This window comes from Mobula birostris, chromosome 30 (genome assembly GCF_030028105.1).
Source record: "Mobula birostris isolate sMobBir1 chromosome 30, sMobBir1.hap1, whole genome shotgun sequence".
NCBI lineage: Eukaryota > Metazoa > Chordata > Chondrichthyes > Myliobatiformes > Myliobatidae > Mobula > Mobula birostris.
The window spans coordinates 2,875,225-2,901,122 of NC_092399.1; the positions used below are offsets into that span (position 1 = coordinate 2,875,225).

Below are 25,898 nucleotides of genomic sequence, written 5' to 3' on the forward strand. Positions count from 1 at the left end.
GCCGCGAAATTCATATTTCCCGCCATCTGCTGGAAATGCCGGCCAACGATTGGTGGACATTCTCAGGATTACGTGCAATCTACATGCGACAACAACCAATCGCAGCGCTGAAGCCGGCTTCTTAAAGCTACAGGCACTGAACAGTCTTTGAAAACTTCATTCCATTGCAGGAATCCAGAGCGTTTTCTCAAACAATTAAAAGTCTTCTGTTCAGTTATTTAATAGTAACAAATTAGATTTATTCTACATGCACTTAGTACATTTTTGTAATCATCCCAACTTCTACATTAATTTACAACACCACAAAATGCTGGAGGAACTCAGCAGGCCAAGCAGCGCCTAAGAAGCTGAACAAACTGTAGATGTTTGCGGCCGAGGTTCTTCTTCTGGACGGGAGAGGAAGGGGGAAGATGCCAGAATAAAGAGGTGGGGGTAGGGGAAAGAAACTAGCCGGAAGGTGATGGGTGGGTGGGAAATGTCAAGGGCTGGAGAAGAGGGAATCTGATAGGAGAGGAGAGTGGACCATAGGAGAAAGGGAAGGAGGAGGGGATAGGCAGATGAGAAGAGGTAAGAGATCAGAGTGGGGAATAGAAGAAGTGGGGAGGAGGAGGGAATTTTTTATCAGAAGGAGAAATCCATATTCATGCAATCAGGTTGGAGGCTACGCAGAGGGAATATAAGGTGTTGCTCCTCCACACTGAGAGTGGCCTCATCTTGACACACTAGAAGGCCGTAGACAGACCTGTCGGAATGGGAATGGGAATAAGCAATTAAACGTTCAGCCACGGGGAAGGTCCGCTTTTGGAAGAGGGAACAGAGGTGCCTGAAGAAGTGGTCATTCATTTGCTTATAGGAGGTTGGTGCCTGATCTAATTCCTCCTCCCACTGAATATGCTGGCTGATGATGAACTGTTGAGGCTGTGGGTCACTGCTAGATATTTGACCATGGAAGGCATTACAGTCAAGACTGACAATTATTTTTGACATTTACATATAACACAACTGTCGTTGGTAGAATCTCAGATGGAGATGTGGAGGCATATAGGAGTGAGACAAATTTGTCTGGCTGAATGGTGTCACAACAACCTCACAATCGATGTCAGCAAGACCAAAGAATTTTTCAACAGTGGAAAGAGAAGTTTCAAATTCCACTGGCAGCTTGTTCCACACTCGCACTACCCCCTGAGTGTACAGGTTTCCCGTAACATTCTACTTAATTATCTCACCTTTTACCCTTAACCTATGACCTCTAGTACCCAAACTCAGAGGAAAAGTTACTTGTATTAACCCTATCTATCACCTCATAATTTTATGTATCTTTATGATACTCTTCTAATGTTCCTACGCTCCAGGCAATAAAGTCCTAACCTTTTCAATTTTACCCTATAACTCAAGTCCTCAAGTCTCGGCAATATCCTTGCAAAATTTCTCTGTCCTCTTGCAATCTTACTGATAACTTTCCTGTAGGTAGGTGACCAGAACTGCACACAATACTCCAAATTTGGACTCACCAAAATCTTATACAACTTCAAAATAGCATCCCAACTCCTCTTCTCAATACTTTGGTTTATGAAGGCCAATATGCCATAAGCTCTCTTCATAACTCGATCTACCAGTAACACCACTTTCAAGGAATTATGGGTCTGTATTCCCAGATCACAGACCACTTTGTTCTACCACACTCCTCAGTGCCTACCATTCACTGTGTAAGTCCTATCCTGGTTTGTCCTCCCAAAGTGCCTTTTAACACTTGTCTGCGTTAAATTCCATTTGCATCTTTCCAGTTGTTCCTGATCACACTGCAAGCTTTGATAGTCTTCCTCACTGTCCACTACACTCCCAATCTTGGTGTCATCCACAAATTTGCTGATCAAAATTGTTGATATAGATGAAAAACAACAATAGACCCAGCATCAGTCGCTGTGGCACACCACTAATCACAGGCCTCCAGTCAGAGAGGCAACCATCTACTATGACTTTCTAGCTTATTCCACAAAACCAATGTCAAATCCAGTTTACTACTTCATCCTGAATGCTAAGTGACTGAAACTTCTTGACCAACCACACATGCAGAACCTTGTCGAAGGCCTTACCAAAGTCCATGTATTTGTAGGTACTACATAGGTACTGCTGCATGCTGGCTCCCCTGTCCCTGATTGCCTCATGTTCTCCATCGAAGTCCAAGCCTTATACACTTCTATCCCCCATCAAGAAGGCCGTAAAGCTGTCTGCTTCTTTCTCAATAAAATAAAACCAGTTCCCCTCCGCCATCAACTTCCTCCATCTTGCAGAACTAGCCCTCACCCTAAATAATTCTTCCTTCAGCTCCTCCTATTTTCTCCGGACTTGAAGGGTGGCAATGTGGCCCCTCATGAGCCCCATCTATGTCTGCCTTTTCACTGGCTACATAGAACAGTCCATGTTCCAAGCCTCCCCCAGTAATGCACCCCAACTCTTCCTCCGCTACATTGACAACTGTATTGGTGCTGCTTCATGCACCCATGCTGAGTTCGTCAGTGCTCTGTAACTTCCGTCATCTCTAAAGAGAATCCTATCACCAAACATATCTTTACCTCCCCTTCTCTCTACACTTTCCACAGGGAAATCCCTCCATGACTCCTTTGTCTATTTGACCCTCCCTATTCATCTCCCTCTTGGCACTCATCCCTGCAAGCAGCTAAAGTGCTACATCTGCCCATTCACCTCCTCCCTCACACCCCAGTCTTTCCTGGTGAGGCAGCTCTTCACCTGTGAATCTGCTGGGGTCTCCCGTTGTGCCCAGTGCTCCTGATGTAGCCTCCTCTACATTGGTGACACCCATTGTACATTGAGGGACTGCTTTGTCAAGTGCCTCCACTCCATCTGTCAAAAACAGAACTTCCTGGTGGCCAACATCTTAATTCTGATTCTCATTCCTGTTCCAACATGTAGGTCGATGACCTGCTCTAGTAATACAATGAGGCCAGCCTCAGGGTGGAGGAGCAACACCTTATATTCCACCTGGATAGCTTCCAACCTGATGACACGAATATTGATTTCTCCTTCCAGTAAAATATTCCTCCCTCTCCCTTCTTCTTCTATTCCCCATTCTGACCTCTTAGCTCTTCTCGCCTGCTTATTACCCCCTCCGGATCCCTTCCTGCTTTCTTTCCTCCTGCGGTCCACTCTCCTCTCCTATCAGATTTCTTCTTCTCCAGCTCTTTATCTTTCCAACCCACACCTGGATTCACCTGTCATCTGCTAGCTATCCTCCATCCTCTCCTCTCACCTTTTTATTCTGGCATCTTCCCCCTTCCTTTCCAGTCCTAAAGAAGGGTCTCTGTCTGAAATGTCGACTGTTTATTCATTTTCATAGATGCTGCCTGACCGGCTGAGTTCCTCCAGCATTTTGTGTGTGTTGCTTTGGATTTCCAGCATCTGCAGACTTTTTTGTGTTTATGATTTGCATGATGGCTCGTTAACCAAAGTACAATGAAATAGTGGTGCTGTATCAGAACCTTCACTGTCAAACAGGCTGTATCACTTAGCCCACCCTATTTGCCATCTTTCTTGCTGACATCCTTCACCTCATTGGTCAAGACCTGCCACAGGGAAATCTAGTCTCCTATAAAATTGTCAACTGGATCAAGAAGACCTCCAGTATGTCCTGACTACCTTTGCCAAAGGATATAGGGCCCTGGGGCTTGTCTTGAATATTGAAAAGACACAGGACCTATATCAGTCACCAGCCAGCCAGCAATTTATCCAGCCCTCTGTGAAAGCTGACGATACCGCCCTTGAAAATATAGACCACTTCCCCCCCTTTGCAGCATTCTCCCCTCAAAAGCAGACATCGACTCAGAGATCAACCACTGCCTAAGTAGTTCTAGTCGAGCCTAAGCAAGATTAAGGAAAGGAGTCTTTGAAGACCATGACCCATGGTCCAAGCAAACCATCTGGTTTATAAAGCCGTCATCCATCCTACATTATTGTATGAAGCTGAATTATAAGCTACCGACAGCAGACTCTGAAAACCCTGGAACAGTACCACCAAAGGTTTTGAGGACAGATGCTCTACCGCCAGTGTACTGGAAGAGGCCGAAATGAACAGCACGTCAACCGTGATAAAGCAACACCAACTCCGGTGGATAGGTCATGTCATCTGGATGTCTAACTCATGTCTCCCCAAACAGATCTTGTACTCCCAGTTCAAACAAGGCCAGTGAAGGCAAAGGAAACACTTCAAAGATAACAGCAAGATCAGCCTAACACTTCGTTACACCTAAAAACTGGGAAGACATTGCACTCAATAGATACGCCTGTTCAGGTGGGAGCAGTGCTATATGGGAACGACCTCCGTTGTGCCGCAGAGAACAAGCGGCACCTGTGAAGGAGAGACCGATTAACCAAAAGAGCTAAACGCTAACCACAGCTTCTGCTTACTCTTGCCCACACTGCACCAGAATATCTGGATCCTGGATCGACCTCTACGGCCACCTGAGGACCCACCAACAGGCAACCATTTAGGAGATCATCATACTCAACTCAAGCGATTGCACCACCAGCTGTCTATCCAAATACTTATATATCTGGTCCCTCAGGATATCATCCGATAACTTACCCACTACTGATGTCAGGCTCACTGCCTATAGTTTCCAGCACTAGTCTTAGAGACTTCCTCGAACAATGGAACAGCAGTAGCCGTCCTCCATTTCTCTGGCACCTCACCATCGGCTAAGGATGTTTAAATATTTCTGCCAGAGCCCCTTCGTTTTCTGCACTTTCTTCCCACAGACAGTCCATGAACCCATAAGCACTACCTCACTACTCCTCTCTGCACTATCTATCTGTTGTAATTTATCCTAATTTGTATTTCTTTGCACTGTACCGCTGCTGCAAGACATCAAATTTCAAGATAAATATCAGTGATGATAAACCTGATTCTGATTCTGATTCTGCAAGTATCGCTGATTGGCCAACAAGGACAGGGGTTCAAGACCACACAAATCAATTCAAACAACACTACATCAAATTAAATCAGCCAATAGCCGAAGTTGTTCCACTGGCACAAGACCATTTATATCAAGATAGTCAATTTAAATATTTTGCTTTGGGAACACAGCCTCAAAGTGAAATAGTTGGCAGAGTCCAGTGGAAGAATGTGTGGAATTTAAAAATGATCTGTGGAAGTGACTAATTAGTGAATGAGAGTTCAGTCGGTGGACAGAGAGCTAAGTAAGAATGTTGTTGAAACAGACAAATGCTTACCTCAGACACTGTATGAGTGTTGACATTTGCTCAAGGGTATTGTAGATCACTTTGAACCTGGCTTCATCAGAAGCTGTAGACTCATGTTCCAGTGGGAGTCTTAGGAGTACAGTGGTGTAGGAATCATCCTTTCCCTTTCCAGCTCAAGAATGCTGTTATTGTAGATCGATGTGCTGCATTGTAACACGACAATTCTATGACACTTGTGGAAGAGGAGCCATATAGCAACCTGCAAGCAGAGAACTACTAACATGCAGGACCTACGGTTTCACGTGCCAGCAGTACGTCAATAAACAGCATTCTTGTCTCTGGGTGTTGATTTAATTTCATTTCCAGTGAAACTGGTTATATTAAATTGCTCTTAGTCCACTTCTGATGGAATGCTGCACCACATCGACTGTCTTTTGAACGTGTAGTTGTGTTTGTACTCTCAAGTGAATGTAAGAGCCCATTGCTCCATTTCAAAGAAAAGGAGGTCATTTCTTCCTGATGCCTTGGCCAATAATGATCTCCTAGCCTGCATTATTCAGATGTTTTATGTAGTCACGATTACTCGACAGTTTCTTGCTGCGTGCACATTTGTTGCAGTGGTCCTCTCTGTCACTACGGATTTTTGCAAATCTATCTCATGCTCTGTAAAAGGCTTTGTGGGAAGGAGAGGTCCTGAGGTTGTTTAAGATGCTATATAAATGGAAATGTTGCTTTAATATTAATGCATGCTGTTGTCGATAGGGACATCCCTGCTACACACCATTCCTTCTAACCTAACCTTAGCACATAGATGTGATCAATGGACTATTCCAAACTGATTTCTCTTCACTTTAAAGCAGAAAAACTGAGAGATTTTGGCATTCCTAAAATCACTCGAACTGATAGTGTAATGAATCCTTTGGGCCTGTGTGGGGCGCTGGAGAGCATTGGTCTCCAAGGGTTTTTAAAGCACCAGGATTGGTTAATTGTAGTTTAATGACAGTTATTAATCATCTAGAGTTGCTTGTGTTTTCCCAAGCGCTTTGCCTCCTGATGACTTCTGCTTAAGCTTGTTAAGTTTATTTTGATAGAGATTCTGTATTATTTGAATTATTTAAGCAGATGCCCGATTAGAGCTAATCACAGCATCTAGTTTTGAGAATGTTACTTCTCAAGGTGTCACTTAGCTGAGCCGCCAATTTTCTTTTGGAATTATTATGAATAAACTCTCCTTGTCATTGCTATATCAGAGTCTGTCATTCCTCTATACTTGTTGTCTGATTTTGCCAGTGCACATCGTGACAATGTTGGCAGCATCACAGGGAGACTGAACCGTGGACTTCCTACGTTCAAGCAAATGAGGGCTGTTGACAAGGAATAAACAGAAGATTTAGTGTGTGCAGACTGTTGGTCTATTGAGGAAGAAAAAGCACCTTTACACATTGGAATAAAATGCTGACTATGAAGAGAGAGAGAGAGACAGAGAGATAGCAAGAGAGAGATTGAGACAGAGAGATAGCAAGAGAGAGAGAGTGAAACAGAGAGAGAGAGAGAGAGAAAGAGAGAGAGAGAGAGCCAGTATGGATCAATTGGTCAAATGATCTTCTCCTGTCTGTCCCAATTCCTTCTACTCTAAAAATGAGTGAAAGAAAGGAAAAACAGAATGAAAGAGCGATGAACTTGAACATTCCTTTTCAAATAGGATTGCAACAATAACATTCAAACTGACACTCTTTGGAGGCTGAGGAATGATTCGTTTGACCAAAAACAGCCAACTCTATTGACTGGAAAGTTTCCAAGGGTCCTTCTAGATGACTTTGTTAATAGTCCTTCCAAATCTTTCCTTTTACTCCCCTCCTAACACAAAAAATGCCACATTTATGTGATTGCTTTTTATGCTAAGAAATGACTGTCAAAGGAAATGAGTCATCTTGCCCAATGACATTACAAGACTTTTTTTTGTTAAATAACAAGATTGGAGAAACAAGCAGTTCCTTCTTAATAACATTGCGACCAGAAAGGTGGACTGTGCTCTCACCAAAATAGAGAGAGCTCAAGTCAAAGGAACTAGGTGTGAAGTACTGTGGTTTGTATGTGGTGCTGTCTCCTGGAGTCATGGACTTTTTCAAAACCTCCTTTAAATTTATCCTATTTACCTTCAGCTTCAGGTGGGACCATCAGATTAACACACAGTATGTTCATTTCAATATTGGCAAGTGTGGAATGGTGGTTTCAGAAGGGGAAATTAGAAGTCCTCCTGATCTTGATAAATTAAGAGACTAAAGGGAATGGACTGAAACAGGGTTACAGGTACCACATTGCTAAAGGCACTAATGCAAATTAACAAGGTCAAGAATCACAGTATATTTCTGAAAGGATAAAATTAAGTTGCATGGAATTTATTTTAACTTGTATGAAACCTGGTGTAAACACTCTTCCAGTGCTGTCTACACTTCTTGTCACCATATTCCAAAAAAATATAAAGGAATCAAAGTCCAAAACTGAGGTGTAAGGATGACACCAGCATTGAGAGTTGGGATTGAGTGTTAGGACCAAATGTTCAAATGACACCAGGATTGAGAGTTGGGTTTGAGTGTTCAGATAACACCAGGATTGAGAGTTGGGTTTGAGTGTTCAGATAACACCAGGATTGAGAGTTGGGACTGAGTGTTAGGACCAAATGTTCAAATGACACCAGGATTGAGAGTTGGGTTTGAGTGTTCAGATAACACCAGGATTGAGAGTTGGGATTGAGTGTTTGGATGATACCAGGATTGAGAGTTGTGATTGAGTTTTCAGATGACACCAGGATTGAGAGGTGGGACTAGGTTTTCAATCCTGGTGTCATCTGAAAACTCAATCAGATGACACCAGCATTGAAAACCCAGATTAGGATAGACTGAGCAACCTGGAGAGTTTATTTCTTAAAAAGAAATATATAGTTACTGGATAGAGGTAATTAAAATTGTGAAAGGATTAGTTTGCACTGAAATGGATATTCTATTGTTCTAATTGTGTTCTTTCTAGTAAAAATTATGTGTAATTTATGCTTAATTAATTTTTTTGTGAAAGTCACTAATTTATTCATTTACAAACAAGAGAAAATCTGCAGATGCTGGAAATCCAAGCAACACAAACAAAATACTGGAGGAATTCAGCAGGCTAGGCAGCATCAATGGAAAAGAGTATACTCAACGTTTTGGGTCGAGACCCTTCATCAGGACTCAATTTATTTATTTATTTATTTGTTTGGTTACTTATTGTGATACAACATGGAGCAGGCACTTTCAGCCCTTCCAGCTGTGCTGCCCAGCAAACTGCAAATTTAACCCTAGCCTAATCACAGGAGAATTTACAATGTCCAGTTAACCTACTAACCGGTATGACATTGGACTGTGGGAAGAAACTGGAGCACCCAGAGGAAACCATGTGAGAACAGGGAGAATGGACAAACTCTGTATGGGCAGCAGTGGGAATATGATGCTATAATATCATAAGAGCATTACACATAGGAGCAGAATTAGGCCATTTGGCCCATTGAGTCTGTTCCACCATTCCATCATGGCTGATTTATTATCCCTCTCAACCCCATTTGCCTGCTTTCTCCCCATAACCTTTGATGCCCTGACTAGTCAAGAACGTATCAACCTCTGCTTTAAATTTACTCAGTGACTTGGCCTCAACAGCTGTCTGTGGCAATAAATTCCACAGGTTCACTACCCTCTGGCAAAAGAAATTCTTCCTCATCTCTGTTCTAAAGAGATGTCCATGCTGCTGCAAGTAGGTTTTCATTCACGTGCCTGTGCATATGCCAATAAACACAACTTTGGCCATTGGAGTTTCAACTTTAAGATTTGATATGGTAGATTTGGAGAAGAGATTCCTGTTTGTGGGAAACTCAAATCCCAGAGTCCATAAACATACAATAAATATTGATAATGGCAACAAGGAGTACAAGATAATCTTCTTCACCCACGGGGTGGGGGGAATGTGTGACCTTCTATCATTGGACATTGTGGACATGCTACATTGGTGCCGGTATGTATTGTGAAAACTGTTGATTGTCCCCAGGACATCCTTGGCTGTGTTTGCTGTTAACACAAACAATGCATTTTACGGTGCGTTTGTTTCTATGTACATGTGGTTCCTTAAGGTTGTCATAGCTGGTGCTGGGTAGTGAGGACAAACTCCCACTACCTATTAAATGCTCCCAATGGCGTGTGCCTCAAATAGCCTCTGATACCCAAGTCCAGCTCCTGGCCTTCACATGTGGCTGAGCTACTAAGCCCGGCAGAATCGTCCCTACTGACTGGAGAAGGGGTAAAGCTGGATTACTAGCACCTTAAAACCTGTCACCTTTGGCCGACGGGGCTCGTTAGCCATGGTTGGCGGGTCATCTAGGAGAAGGAAACCTCTGATCGCAAACGTCCGCTGCCTTGCAGCAATACCCACTCAAGGGAAAGGCATCGGGAGTTAAACCCCGAGAGAAAAGTCCAGAGCTGGAGTCCCTAAGGCAGTCCTTCACTGAGTTCAATGCTGACTGGCAACCCCTGCGATGCTGCTGGTACCAAACTGTGTCGGCCTCTGCCGTTCCTCTGAATTCATCAGTTGTGTCCAGAGAGAGGGAGCCTGACGAATGGTCAACAGTTTGCTCTCCTCATTGCACTGCCCTGGCTTGCATATCCAGACAGCTTGGACACAACATCTATAGTCAACGGAGGCCTCACTCTCTGCACATGACAAAAAAATGAGTGAAAGGACTGGTGAAGGTGGAAAACCTGGACTCTATCTGTTGGAAGCCATGCAGAAGCAAACAACAGAACTTCCAGCTCATTGAGAGGAAGTAGAGTACAAGACCTACATGGAGCACAAATTATCACACAGATCAACTGGGCTAAATGCCACAGAATTGTCTGGAAGTATACTATATTGAGGGTGTACAAATGCTGACTTCAACTACAGCACGATGACAGTGGCAGTGACAATGAACAATATCCACCTTTTTGGTCAAGGTGATAATGCTGAGTGCTTTTACAGTCTCACTAAAGAGCTATCAACAAGTACATTCTGGAATCCTAACCAAATATTATTCATCTGTCCACAAACTTGGTCATCTCATCAATAAACCCAGTAGTCACTGGGTATTATGAATTCATGATGGCTCATTCTGAAAGCTGAAAATATGTGATGTGTTCAGTCACACTAAATTATAGACTCGGATTAGATGCCAACAACAGATGTTAGGCTAACCTGCCTCCAGTCGCCTTGATTCACTTGCCACTTACACAGGTGTGTAGGTGCCTACCTGTGTCAATGAGAAAGCAGTGTGATCTGGTAAGTATCACCCTGTGGGAAAAGATCTCTATTCACCAAATGCAACCTCAGCTCTGATCATCTATAACAATACAGCATTCCCTCAGGTAATACCCCTCTAACTTTGTCGTTCAACCTCAGTGTTGCTTCATTAGCAATAGTGCAGCCCTCTCATAGTACTAATGCTTCACAGGAATCTCTCAGAAATGCCTGTCTATGCGTGCAGTGATCCCTCAGTACTCTCGGGGTCGCACTGACGTTGAGTGTTGGGCACTACGATAGAGTAATGATTAGTGAACCGCTATTACACTCGGGGTGTTGGAGCTCAGAGTTCAATTCTGACGTCAGCTGTAAGGAGTTTGTACGTCCTCCCCGTGGAATGCCTAGGCTTTGTCCAGGAGCTCCGAAGACTGTACTGGTTGGTAGGTTAATTGGTCATTGTGAATCGTCCCGTGATTAGGTTAGGGTTGAATCCGGGGTTATTTGTTGGCGTTACTTGAAAAGCTGTAAGGGTCTATTCTGCGCTGTGCCTCAATAAATAAATGTGAGAAAAGCCTCGTTGGTTACCTTCTGTTTCAGTCATCTGGTACTTACCCATACTGTTTGTCTGTAAATGCCTGCAAGAAAGTGAATGTCAAGCTGGTGAGGATGAATCTCAGTATGGTGAAAGAGGACGGCGATTCCATGGGATTCAATGCCGCAGACGCCTGTGAAAGCCAAGACATTGGGTATGTTTAAAACAGAGATTGGTATTTTCTTGATTAGTCAGGGTGTCACAGGTTATGGGGAGAAGGCAGAAGAATGGGGTTGAGAGGGATAATAAATCAGCCACGATGGAATGGTGGAACAGACTCAAAGGGCCGAATGGCCTAATTCTGCTCCTATGTCTTATGGTCGTATAACTGTGCAATGATCCCACAGTAGTAACCCGCTAACAGTGCAAGACATCTCATTATTTGTTCTTTCCTCAACAATACAGCGTACCCTCACTACTATCCACCTAACAAATCTTCGTTCCACAGGTACTAGCACTCCAATGAAGCAGCTCATTTACATTACATTATAGCGTCAGTATTTTCTATTTAATAATGTTGTACACATTTGCTTCTGTTACACCAACAGCACCCCCACTCCTTCAGCACTACCCTGTAACAGCACTGTTTTCTTTAAGTACTGTCCAGTTAACAGCGCTGCTCTTCCTCAACTTCACGATTGTAGCACACCCACAGTACTGTTCGCTTTTCAGTGTGGCAATCCCACAGCGTTATCCCCTTAAATATGTAAAATTCCCAATACTTCCCGCTAACAGTACAACACAGCTTCCGTACTAATGAATCCCGAAGAAGCGAGTCAGCTGTGAATTCTCCTCCGTAAGTGCTGCCTGAACTGCTGAGTTCCTCAAGTACTTTACTCAAGATTTCCAACATCTGCATCATTTCGTGTTCAGTATTACCCTGTTAATCACCAGTATTCCCTCAGTAATGCTTTTTTAAAAAGTAAAGCACCCTCCCAGTAAAATATGACCTTCATAACAACACAGCACATCTTCCGTATCGTCCCTTTTAGACCATAAGCATAGCATTAGGATAAGGCCATTTGGCCCATCAAGTCTGCATTGTATTGGTTTCCCCGAGTACCACTTACCTAACAGCGCCATAATTCATCAGTACGTCAGTGAAGATTACCCCTCCAACAATGCTCCAGAACAGCTCATCTAAATTCACTCCACCCTCAATATCATCCATTTCAGTAGTGGCATATTCCTTTGGTTCTGCCCCTCCTGCTGTACAACATACTTTTTGGCAACCCTTCAAACAGTGGAGCACTTTTTCATAACCATTTCCCCTATTATTTCTATTTCCCTTTCTCCTATGGTCCACTCTCTTCTCCTATCAGATTCCTTTTTCTCCAGCCCTTTACCTTTCCCACCCACCTAGCTTCACCCATCACCTTCTATCTAGCCTCCTTTCCCTCCCCACCCTCCCAACTTTTTATTCTGGCAACTTCCCCCTTCCTTTCCAGTACTGAAGAAGGTTCTCGGCCCGAAATGTCGACTGTTTACTCATTTCCACAGCTGATGGCTGACCTGCTGGATTCCTCCAGCATCTAGTTTGTGTTGCTCTGGAATTCCAGCATCTGCAGAATCTCTTGTTCCCCAATTATTACTTTTCTCCTCACTGTATTCTATGATTGATGTTGAAAAATTCCTGTTCCGTGCATTGCCTGAACCTGTGTGCCTGTGATGCTGCTACAAGCAAATATTTCATTGTCCCTGTACCTCACCCCATTTGTGTATGTGTAAATAAACTTGGATTGACTTGACAATAAGACTATAAGATGTAGGAGAAGATTTAGGCCATTTGGCCCATTGAGTCAAGATGACACAACCGTGGCTAACAAGAGAAGTCAAAGCTAACATAAAAGCCAAAGACAGGGCATATAATAGAGCAAAAATTAGTTGGAAGTTAGAGGATGGCGAAGCTTTTAAAAAACAACAGAAGGCAACTAAAGAGTCACTAAGATGGTAAAGATGGAATATGAAATAAGCTAGCCAATAATATTAAAGAGGATACCAAAAGTTTCTTCAGATACATAAAGTGTAAAAGTGAGGTGAGAGTGGATATTAGAACACTGGAAAATGATGCTGGAGAGGTAGTAATGGATGGACAAGGAAATAGTGGATGAACTGAATAAGTATTTTGCATCAGTCTTCACAGTGGAAGACACTAGCTGTGTGGTGGAAGTTCCGAATGTCGGGGGCATGAAGAGTGTGAAGTTACCATAACTAGAGAGAAGGATCTTGAGAAACTAAAAGATCTGAATGTGGATAAGTCACCTGGACCAGATGGTCTGCTCCCCAGAGTTCTGAAAGAGGTGGCCAAAGAGACTGTGGAGACATTAGTATTGATCTTTCAAGAAGTCACTAGATTCTGGAATGGTTCCAGAATACTGGAAAAATTGAAAATGACCGTGATTTTTCCTGGCAAATTCTTCTGCATAAGTGGTATATTATTGCCTTCTTCCGGCAGTGTCTTTACAAGACACGTGACCCCAGCTATTATCAATACTTTTGAGAGATTGTCTGCCTGGCGTCAGTTGTCCCATAACCAGGACTTGTGATATGCACCAGCTGCTCGTACGACCACGTGACCCTGATTGGGGATGGCGGAGGGGCAGGTGCTACACCTTGCCAAAGGGTGACCTGCAGCCAGCAGAGGGAAGAAGCACCTTATAACTCTTCTAGTAGAGACATATCTCCACCCCACCACCCAATTATAGTTGATTACCCCACTAAAATTTACTAAAATTGCAGCCTTATCTAAGGAATGAAGATGAATTACAGTGGATTCTGGTTAATTGGGACACATTGGGACCAGTACGTTTTGGCCCAATTAAGTGGCTGCTCCAAATTTCATGGAAATATTTAAAAGGTATAAAAAAAGAAAAACTAGCATTTAGCGAAGTAACAATTTATGTATTTATGTGAAGTACAGAACAAATTAGAACATTACCTCAACAGTACCGTAAATCAGTGCATTAGTTCCTAATAAATAAATAAATAGACAATAAACAAACATAAATAAATCACAAGATAATAATCAACTAACTAGTTAACTAACTAACACTGAGAACAGAGTTGAAGAGACCCTGGAAGTGAGCCCAGAGGTTGCGGACTATGGGAACATGAGTCTTTGAAGGTGAGTCCCTGGATTACTCGCTCAGTTCAGCGTTGAGGTGAGTGAAAGTTCTCCACACCTGATGTTTTAAAGGTAATATCTGTTCCTGAGCCTGGTGGTGTGGGACCTGAGGCTCTTGTACCTGCTTCCTGAAGGCAGCAGTGAGAAGGAAACATGGCCTGGATGGTAGGGGTCCTTGATGATGGATACTGCTTTCTTGAGGCAGTGCTTCTTGTAGGTGAGCTCAGTGGTGGGGCAATCTTTGCCTGTGAAGGTCTGAGCAGTGTCCACCACATTTTGTCAGCTTTTCAATTCCTGGCCATTTTTTTTTTCCTTACCAGGCTGTGATGCAGCCAGTTAGTATATTCTCCATAGAAAAAGCAAAAAGGGACACATACTCATTACTATCAGTGATCATCTGTACACTTAGACCTCTTTGATCAGCTACTTCGCTTAGACTCTTCTACCCAAACATTGGCAACCTTGGCCTGACCTGCTACGGGTAATGCCACTAGTATTTAGGGCAGCAATGAAGGCCTTCCACCTCTGACAGTGTTCAGGGCTTCCTTCATCGTGGCAGTAGCTTCCTCTCGGTTTTCACCACTGTCAGTTATGCAAGTCCCAGGTGGAGACTCAGGAATACTGTCACACTCAGATAGAGAATGATTCTTTATTGCTGTTTCAGAAACAGTTCTTTACCAGTCAGGGTTGTTAGCCCTGAGCTGAACCCCTGAACTTGGAAAACCAGTGAACCACTCGTAGTCTGACCTCTACCCTTTGACCTGTTTGGCATAGGTGACTCTACCAAGGCCGAAAGCATTAAGTCCTGACTCCAGCCAGCATAGCTCTCCGGGTTGTTGAGGCACATAAGCCTCCAAACCCTACGACATGGTCCTCTTGGAGGAATCTCAGCATGAGAAGCATTGAAACTCTCCTCATCCAACATTCACAGACACTGACAGTCATAGAGTTATACAGCACAGAAACAGACCCTACAACCCAACTTGCCCCTACTGACCAAACTTAGCCTGTCCCACTTAGCACACCACACCAGTTTACTAACAAAATTAAAAGTTTAGTAAATTCCCACTCATGCTGATTTTGGCTGTTGAAGCCAAAATCAAGGGGCAGATGGTGCTCTTGATGTACTGTCTGATTTTAAAACAAGAAGCAGGTAAAACAGTCAAAAACATGTAGTGTGGATTCATCTCAATTTTACCAGAACTGGGGTTTGGAGAACAATTAAGTAGTCAATAAAGATGTTCCTTCTGCCAAAAGGACCACAGTCTTGGCGTAGGGTTTGGAGGCTTGTGTGCCTCACTGACCTGGAGAGCTATGTTGGCTGGAGTCAGGGCTTCATGCTTTGGCTCTTGGTAGCTTTACCTATTCCAAACAGGTGAAAAGGTAAAGGCCAGACTAAGAGTGGTCCACGGGTCCTGCAGATTCAAGGGTTCAGCTCAGGGCTAAAAATTCTGACCGGTAAAATAAAATTGTTATGGAAACAGCAACGTAGAATCCTTCTGTATCCACGTCCAACTGAGGGTTCTGATTCACAACTGGGGAACAATGGAGGGGATGACCAAAGATGGACAGAGATGGAGGAACTTCATTCTTGCCCTAAACGCCAGCAGTGTAATGGGCATCTTGCTTGAAAAAGATTTTCTTTGCCGATCCTTTGTAATCAAATCTTAATCGTGGTCATTTTATTGGCTTGAGGTTTGTAGTAAATATCACTTCTGGTTATTAGCATAAACTCTCTGGGAGCCCCTGGTGGTAACGGTGTGTGCTGTACAAATTTCACTTTTATTTTATTCCACACTCCTTCCATTTATTTTGTAAAATGATTGTAACTCCATTGTGGAGTGAAACATATTCTGATTCATGTGTAATCTTAAATTAACTTTGTGGTATCTTCTGATGCTCCAGCTGCTCTGGGCTTTGTGTAAGAGGACTCACTTTCATTCTGAATGTTACTTGCTTTTTTTTCTCTCTCTGCACATAGGGTGCTTCACAGTCTTCCATTTTATGGGTTCTTTTGGGTTTCTTTATTTTGTGGCAGCCTGTAAAGACGGGAGTCTCAAGGTTGTACAATGCATACACAGAGTACTTGGATAATAAATGTACTTTGAATGTTGAAAACAGAGTGGATTGTACTCAGTGGGAGAGAGAGATTGAGCTGCCAGGAGTTCACACTGGATAAAATAGTGTGGAGCTATTTATTGTGTTTCCTGGTAAATATCTTTTATAAATATTGGCAGATTTCTTTTTGCTATTTTCTATAAGTTGGGCGTTTTGAAGCACTACATAAACACCCTTGCATGAAAGTGCTAAGGGACTCCAGTCATCTTTTCTTCGATCATAACCCACATAGCATAACATATAAACAGCCCACAACGGAAAAGTCAGGGTTGAAATATACAATCATATTAAGTGCATTTGAGCTATGACATTCCAGTTGTTAGCAAACAGTAGTTGCTTTCTTGGCAGTTTAAATAAAAGACATTATCTTCCCATTCTTCATTGTTCCACGGATTTCTTTAGTAGGCTGAGAATGTCATCCATTATGGAACAGAGCTGTAAGGAATGCAATGTCCCGTTCTTTAATCTCTGTTTGGTTCAATATTTAGTATTTATCAAGAACTCATCTCCACGACTGGTGGCCACAACATCCATCATCGTCATCACTATGCGTCATGTCATATGACGTGGGTGATCATGGTCCTCCACATGTCTTCAATCTGAGAAGTTCTATAAGCTCTTCAAAACTTTTCCTTTGATGTAACTCATGAATGTCATGTGCATTTGACTGCAACATTTTCTTCCATCAATTTTTCCGTCACTGCAAGACGTTCGAGCTTCTCCTTCTTCAGCATGTGTCTCAGAAATTCTAGCTGCTGTTTCCTGATTGATGATATCAGCTCTCTCCTCATTCCAGTTTTCATAACACTTCCTTGACATCCACTCAACTTGAACTTGAAATCATCCAACATTCTTCTTCCTATTTTCCTAACTTGGACCATGTCCTGTTTACCCAATACCTCTCTGATCTCAGATTGGAGTAACCTCAATTTCAAAACTCTAATCCTTGTTTTCAAATCCTTCTTTAACCTCAGCTCTCCCTATTTCTGCAAATTCCTGTGGATCCTCGATCCCCTGAGAGTTTCAAGGTTTTCACCTATCACACGTGTTTACTGTTCCGCCTGTAGCAACCGTACCTTTCACTATCAAAACCCTTAACTTTGCTAATCTTTCCCCAGTTCTCTTCCTCTCTACTTGTCTTCATTTGGGATGTTCTCTAAAACCAACTTTAACTATCTTAATGTCCTCTTATGTTCGTTCATTCATTGTGAGCTGTATTGTATGACATGGGCAATCATAGTCTTTCAATGACCATGATTGTTCTTGGCAAATGTTTCTACAGAAGTGGTTTGCCGTTGCCTTCTTCTGGGCAGTGTCTTTACAAGATGGGTGACCTCAGCCATTATCAATACTCTTCAGAGATTGCCTGCCTATTGTCAGTGTTTGCATAACCAGGACTTGTGATGTGCACTAGCTGCTCATACAACTATCTGCCACCTACTCCCATGGCATTACGTGATCCTGATCAGGGGGCTAAGCAGGTGGTACATCTTGCCCAAGGGTTACCTGCAGACTAGCAGAGGGGAGGTGTGCCTTACACCTCCTTTGGTAGAGACATATCTCCACCCTGCCACCCAAGAATAAAGGATGCAATAATGTTGGTAAGTCTGGTATTAATTCTTCAGCCCTATTTGCAGCTAAAAGAGTGAAGGCAAACCATCTGCTTAAACCACTGCAACATAAAGGGTGAAGGTGCTCTCTCAGTTCTGCTGGACAGAGTTCTGCAGCACTTTAGTATAATATACTGAAGGATTATTTGGAATATGTTTGAGTCAGGGTGGGGTGTGAGTTGGAAATTGTCCTGGAAGCAACTGTGTTCCCATCGCTCCATTACTCTTGTCCTTCTGAGTGACAGTAGGTGTGTGTTTGGTGAGCACCTGCATCAGAAACCTTGGTGAACTTCCACAGTGAACACCGTAGGAGATTTTAAATAGGATCTTCTGCACAATGTTCCAGTTTATAGAAGGGTTGTTTAGCTGTTACTAATAAAGAGGACCATTTTGTTCCTGATAGCTCTGAATTTTTAAAATGTTATTATGAAATTATGCATCCATAAAACCATCTTCAGCCTCCCCTCTATGCACTCTGTTTATACTTCTCTCAGACTTAGTAAGGCATTCAGCTCGCCAGCCCAAAGACCCCAACACCCCCCCCCCACCCCTGGCAGACAGTTTCTCTTCTCCTCTCTTCTGTTAGGCAGAAGATACAAACGCCTGAAAGTATGTACCACTACAGTCAAGGACAGCTTCAAGGTCAGAGAAACTGTTATCAGACTCGTGAATAGACCTCTTGTATGATAAGATGGTCTATTGGTCTCACAGTTTACCTCATTATGATCTTACCCCTTATCATTTCAATGCATTGCACTTTTTTGGACGCTTATTCACTTTATTCTGCATTGATATTGCTTTACATTATTCTAGCTGGATGCTTTGTGTAATGATTTGATCTGTGTGAACAGTATGCAAGACAAGCTTTTCACTGTATCTTGGTACACGTGACAATAATAAATCAAAACCGAAACACCTTCGACTTGTGCTTTGAGGAAAGCTCTGTGGAAATACACATCAACAGTTTATTCCTTTCCACAGATACTGCCTGACCTGCTCTGTTCCTCCGGCAGTTTATTTGTGCACCTTTCTGCAAACTGAAACACTCATATTTAAGAAGCATCTTTTCATAACTCCAGGATAAACGATAGGCAAAACCGTAGGTTTTAAAGTGCAGCTACTAATGTTGCTTAGACAAAATGACAAGCAATTTGTGCAGTGTATCCACAAATAGTAATTTGATAACCTGTTTGTTTTCGGTAGTGTCAATTGATGGTTAAATATTATCCCAGCCATTGAAAGAACTCTCCCTCATTTCTTAGGATTCTGTCATGGGATATTTCCAGTCACTTGAGAGGATAGATAGGACACTGGATCATGGAGAGCGATGGGAATCTACCTTAGGGGTCCTCTGTAATGTGCACTTACAACTGGTTGTACATTCTACCCAGTGTGGAATATTCTGAACTAGGTTGTTGTTATTGTAAACTATTAAATGAGCTGAATATCTGCTTGTGATTATGCACTGTGAATAATATGTTTCATGGGATTATGTTCTTTACAAAGCAGTGTCCCACCAGCGGTCTGACTATCATCTGGACTTTCTGTCATGCTATTTAAACTACCTATTTGAGTGGCAGGGTGGAGATACGTTTCTACCAAAGGAGATGTAAGGCACTCCTTCCCTCAGACAGCCTGCTTAGCTCTATGATCAGGGTCATGTCAAGCCTTGGGAGCAGGAGGTCATATGAGCGGCTGGTGCACGACACAAGACCTGGCTATGCGACCACTGACACCAGGCAGACAATCTCTGAAGAGTATTGGTAATGGCTGGGGTCACCCGTCTTGTAAAGACACTGCCCAGAAGAAGGTAATAGCAAACTACTTCCGTAGAAAAAAAATGCCAAGAACAGTCATGGGGAACCCATCAACCTTCACTTTAAATATACCCAATGACCTGGCCTCCACAGCCATTAGTGCAATTGAATTCTACAGATTCACAACCCTCTAGCTAGAGAATTCCCTCCTCATCTCTGTTCCAAAGGGACATCCCCTTATTCTGAGCTGTGTCCTCTGGTCTTAGACCCCCCACTATAGGAAACATCCACTCCACATCTACTTTATCTAAGCCTTACAATAATATGTAAACGTGAACTGTTTATCTGTCTTCGAACAAGAGGAGCATTCGGCCCGTCGAACCTGTTCCGCCATTCAGTTAGCTCAAGGCTCAACCTGACATCCACTCATATCAGAAGATTCCACTGGATCGTTTTCTCTTCGTTTTTGAACACTTTGCTCTTTGAGTATGAAATTTGTCCTTTAGATTGGATAGTCTGTTTCATATTTTCAACAGCGTTTCCATTTCTTGTAAAGGGGATAAAGCGTCCTATTTGTAATCGGTGTGCTGAATGAGAATAGAGTTACAGTACTGCTCAGAACCTGCAGGGATATTATGAAAAAATAACCAAAAGGGGGTGCTGTAGTAACAGTTGTCTCAAAGACCGGCACTCAAAATATGGATCTAAGAAATATCCCGTGCGGAATCCTTTGTGGTTAGATTGCCGTTAAAAGATTTCTACGCTCACTCACTCCACCCCCCGCTTTGGAAATTATGACGTTCACCAGTCAAAGACAGAAGAAAGTCACAAACTTTGGGCGAATGATGTTCGCCCCGGAAGCCGGCGTCAAACTAGGGTGGAGCCGCAAGTTTGTTCGCGGTTCGAGTTTGGAAGTTTCAGGTGAGGAGTGTGTGGCTTGCAGGTGACTGAGAGTGAGGTGACTGAGAGTGAGTTGAGCATACGTCGGACAGACTCCGGAGCAAGAATGCGGTCGAATAGCTGTGGGTCCGATCTGCTTCTGCCTCTGAGCGAGTGGCTCCGTTTACCCATAGAACAGGTACTAACTTAAGAAAATTCCTCTTGAAGACATTTATGTCTGAATGAAATTGTTTCCGTTTTCCCAAATATGCCATTCCCATCTTGGTAAAGCATGATTATTATTTAGCCTCAGGGACAGAGTTTGGGGTTAGCTTTGATTCAGGCGACGGTTCTGTGTAAGAAGTTTGTGTGGATTAAGCACAAGCCAAGAAAATTCGCTATTAAGATCAGACTGATTCTGAGGGGCAACACGCTATTACAGATATCACGTTTAAAGTCAACTGTTACAATTAAGCCCCTTTCTTGGGTTATAGATCCCATGATATTTTTGGGAGTACTTCTCCAGAACTTATCCTTTAAGGACATCTTTTAAAACTGCTATCTGTAATAACTTAGTTGCTATGTCTTGGAAATTGCTGTGTGCAGACTACATTTCCTGCATTACAACCATGACCACAATTACAAGAGTGCTTAATTGGCTGTGGCACTTTTAGAGAGGCATAATATAAAGACCAAGTGGTTCACTGAAACAATACTAATTGAGGGTTAACGTTCAGTTCTGGACTCTGAACACTTGGGTACAAAAGCTAAGCTGGTATTTAGTGTGGTCTGGAGTGACTAGGGTCTTTGTAGGGAGTGGACTTTTTAATAAATATTTAACTGAGGTTGCTTTTTTTCTGACCAAGAATTCTGTTGTGTCTTGGGCAATATTTTTAACTATTACCAAAAAAAACCCTAAATGGATTCTGGCTGCAAGGTGTTCCTCTGCATTAGGAAACTTGTAGGAAAATAGTGACTTGAGGTTATGAGCAATTCACTTCCTTAAGTACCTGGTGGCAAGTATTCTGACAGCAAAGGTGCTATTTAAATGGAGGCATATCCTTGTTATCTAGCTATGATTGAAGTACTAATTCATTATTGAATACTGCGTGAGGATATAGTGAGCAGTTTTAGGCTCCTTATCTAAGAAAGGATGTTCTGGCATTGGAGAAGGTCCAGAGGAGTTTCATGAGAATGATTTTGGGAATTAATGGGTTAACATACAAGGAGCACTTGATGGCATTGGGCTCGTACACTCTGGAGTTTAGAAGAATGAGGGGTGATCTCACTGATACCCTGGAATACTGAAAGGCCTAGATGGAGTGGATGTTGTGAAGATGTTTCCAATAGTGGAAAAGTCCAGGACCAGAGGTCAAACTCGTAGTACAAATGTGTCTCTTTAGAATAGAGATGAGGAGGAATTTCTTTAACCAGAGGGTGGTGAATCTGTGGAATTCATTGACACAGATGACTGTGGAAACCAAGCCATTGGGTAATTTTAAAAACAGAGGTTGAAAGGTTCTTGATTAGTAAGGGTGTCAAAGGTTACAGGGAGAAGGCAGGAGGATGGGGTTGAGAGGGATGTTAAATCAGCCATGATGAACAGACTTGATGGGCTGAATGGCCTAATTCTGCTCCTATGTCTTATGGTCTTACATTACTTCTAAATTTACATTTTTACACACATTTCTAAAGATATTTTTTAAAATTAAGTAATAAGCAGATAGCCCTGTTGATTTAAAGGTTTTGTGTTCTTTAAAAATAAGGATGTAAATCTAAACCAAAACTCACAAGATATTGGAGGAATTCAGCAGGCCAGGCAACATCTTTGGAAATATATAAACAGTCAACCTTTCAGTCCAAGGCCCTTCTTCAGGACTGAAATGGAGGATAAAGATGCCAGAATAAAAAGACAGGGGAGTGGAAAGAGGTGAACTGGAAAGTGATAGGTGAAGCCAAGAAGGTGGGAAACTTCAAGGGCTAGAGAAGAGGGAATCTGATAGGAGAGAAGAGTACTTGTATTTTTTCATCAGAACAAACTTTTTTAAAATTGCATAGCTGGTATACCTAAAGTTGGAGGATGTTATTTTCATTAGCGGGATGACCTTGTGTGGCCAAACACAGAATTCAAATTGAACTGTGCCTGTAAGAAGCTTTTGTTACTAACCATGTATTTTACTCAAAAAGCTACATCCTTCTGTTGAGCTGACCCATAATGTCTCCCTGTTAGCTCCTGGCCTATGATGATGTAAGCACAGGAAAGCCAAGACAATCAAGTTTTAAGTCTTGGAGTAGATCTTTGAGCCCATGTGCACTGCTACTGTATTGAGGTTGTTGTATCAGAGTTTGAGGTCTGACATATTCTCTGGCATGTGAATGGACTAGCATCACAACTTGCAGTAGTTATGTTCGCATGGTGCACTGTAGACTCCCCCACAGTGATTTCTATGCTCCAGAATAATCTGCACAGTCTGAAGTTGTAAGGTGCTGGATTACTGACTCAACATCTTCAAAAAGCAATGCCTCAAAAAGGTGGCATCCGTCATTAAGGACCCCCGTCACCAAGACCTGCCCTCTTCTCATTGCTACCATCAGGAAGGAGGTACAGGAGCCTAAAGGCGCACACTCAATGCATCAGGAACAGCTTCTTCCCCTCCACTGTCAGATTTCTGAATGGACAATGAACTCATGTAGACTATATACCTTCTATATATACTTGTAATTTATAGTTTTCATTATTATGTGTTACAATGTACTGCTGCTGCAAAACAACACATTTCATGACATATGCCAGTGGTGTTGAACCTAATTCTGAATCTATGAATAGAGGCAGGCTCTCATTTATACAGCATCTTTCATGATCCAAGGACATCTAGTAATTTGTTTCACAGCCAATGAAATAGGCCTGAAGTAAAATCCCTGTGGCAGTTGTCAGAGATATGCCAAGCAACGTGCATACAGATAAGTGTGATATGACTAGATATACTAGTAGACAGAGTAATGTTGACTCTGATACTGGGAAGAAAACCATTGTTCAATTAACTGCATAGTCTGGTATGGGGGCAGGGTGTACTGCACGGGATCAAAGTAAGCTGCAGAGAGTTGTAAACTCAGTTCGCTCTATCATGGGCATGAACCTCCGATGTATCCAGGACATTTTCAAGGAGCAATGACTCAAGGAGGTGGCATCCATCATTAAGGGCACCCATCACCCAGGTCATGCCCTCTTCTCATTGGTACCATCAGGAAGGAGTTACGGGAGCTTGAAGACACACACTCAACAATTCAGGACCTGCTTCTTCCCCTCTGCCATCTGAGTTCTGAATGGACATTGAACCCTTGAACATGACCTCACTACTTTTTCCCCATTTTTTACACGACTTATTTAAGTTTAATGTATTTAATTCATTTTTAAAATTATGTATTGCAAAGTACTGCTGCCGCATAACAACAACTTTCATGACATATCCTGGTGATATTAAATCTGTTTCTGAATTCCTGTCTGAAATGACGTAGTGGGTTTCAATTTAATATCGTCTGAAGAACGCCACCTCTGACAGTGAAGTACTCGGCAGTGCTGTGTGAGGTGTATGGGATTATGTGTCCATATCTCTGGAGTTGGGCTTGAACTTGTGACATCTGAGGACCAAGTGCGTGTTCCAGTTTGTAGATAGCCAGTGTGTGCCTGTGCTAATGAGAAAACAGATCATACAAATGGTGGGTTTCAATCATAACAATACTGATAATTCACCTACAATGTGGAAAATTGCCCAGGGATGTAAAGTTAGTCCTGACAAAGGGTCTCGGCCCGAAACGTTGACTGTACCTCTTCCTAGAGATGCTGCCTGGCCTGCTGCGTTCACCAGCATTTTTATGTGTGTTCCAGGGATATAAAGTATTGAAAAAACCAAGGACGAGCCTGACCCAACCAGTTGATATCAGTCTACTCTCAGTTATTAGCCAATGACAGTAGGTGTCATTGAGGATGCTATCTAATGGTACCTATTCATCAATTGCTAATGATAACCAGCTTGGGTTTTGCCAGGACCTCTCGGCTCCAAACCCCATTGCACCCTTGAACCAGATGATTGAATGGCAGCGCAGACTCGGTGGGACAAATAGCCTAGTTCTGCTCCTGTGCCTTATGGTCTTGTGGACTGGTGTTGAGGAGAAAGCATGAACTAAAGAGCTGTATCCCAGAGGTAAAGTGTGAATGACTGCCTGTGACGTTAGGGCAGCATTGAAATGAGTGTGGTATTGGGACTCAGTAAACTGAAGTTAGGGAATGAAAAGGTTAATGTATGAGCAGCGTTTGATGGCTCTAGGCCTGTACTTGCTGGAACTTAGGAGAACGAGGAGGGAGCTCATTGAACCCTATTGAATATTGAAATTATAAGTAAGAGTGGATATGAGAAGGTGTTTCCAATAGCAGGGGAGTCTAGGCACAGCCTCAGGATAGAAGGATGTCCCTTTAGGACAGATGACGAGGAATTTCTAGCCAGAGGATGATGTATGTGTGGAATTCATTGCCACAGATGGCTGTGGAGGTCAGGTCATGGGATATATTTAAAATGAAGGCTGTAGGTTTTAGATTAGTAAGGAACCCAAAGGTTATGGGGTTGAGAGGGCAAAATAAATCAGCCGTAATTGAATGCTGGAGAAGACTTGATGGACTGAATGACCTGATTCTGCTCCTGTGTCTTATGGCGGGCATTTAGGAGAAAGCTGTCAAATGGCTGGAAGAATAACCCTTCACTATGAAGATCGGATGGATCAGTTGTAATAACCATTGACTGACTCTCCACTTGTGCCTGTTCTCTGAATTAATCTCATGCTTAACAAATACTGGGAAAAAATGAATCATCTCATTGTTACAAGAAACTTTTGTTGCATTCCAGTGAACTGAGAGATTATTGAGCACTGATACTTGTGTCTTACACAGCATGAAAACAGAATTGGTAATCTCGTCCCTGTTTCTCCCACAAACTGAGAATTGAATGTATTTAATGTAATAGTAGAATCACTTCTTGCTACAAGAGCTTGCATTTATATTCCTCTAATATTGTAACTTAAGCTCAGAAGTATTATCGACAAAATAGATATCTTCATGTTATGATTCATCAGAAGTGACCACAAACTGGTTAAAAAGCAGGCGCAATCCCTAGTTCATGATCTGGATTTCAACACCAGGTCTTAAAGGGCAACGCTCTGTTGCCGCACTTTACAAACTCAGACCTATATTGTCTCCACATTCTGTTTTTAAAAATTGTATTCCTTTTTGATAACCCCTCTTCAGACTGGCCCCT

The 25,898-nt window shown here is 42.6% G+C and overlaps 1 protein-coding gene across 1 annotated transcript in view; it reads left to right on the top strand.

Moving 5' to 3' along the window:
• The first annotated feature begins 20,526 nt into the window (after positions 1-20,526).
• LOC140190536 (lysophospholipid acyltransferase 2-like) overlaps positions 20,527-25,898 on the top strand; it is a 91,235-nt gene continuing 85,863 nt past the window's right edge. The window contains exon 1 of the mRNA XM_072247192.1: positions 20,527-20,791. Within this exon, the coding sequence (XP_072103293.1) occupies positions 20,720-20,791 (72 nt within the window). The 5' untranslated portion in view covers positions 20,527-20,719. The remainder of the gene's footprint in view (positions 20,792-25,898) is intronic.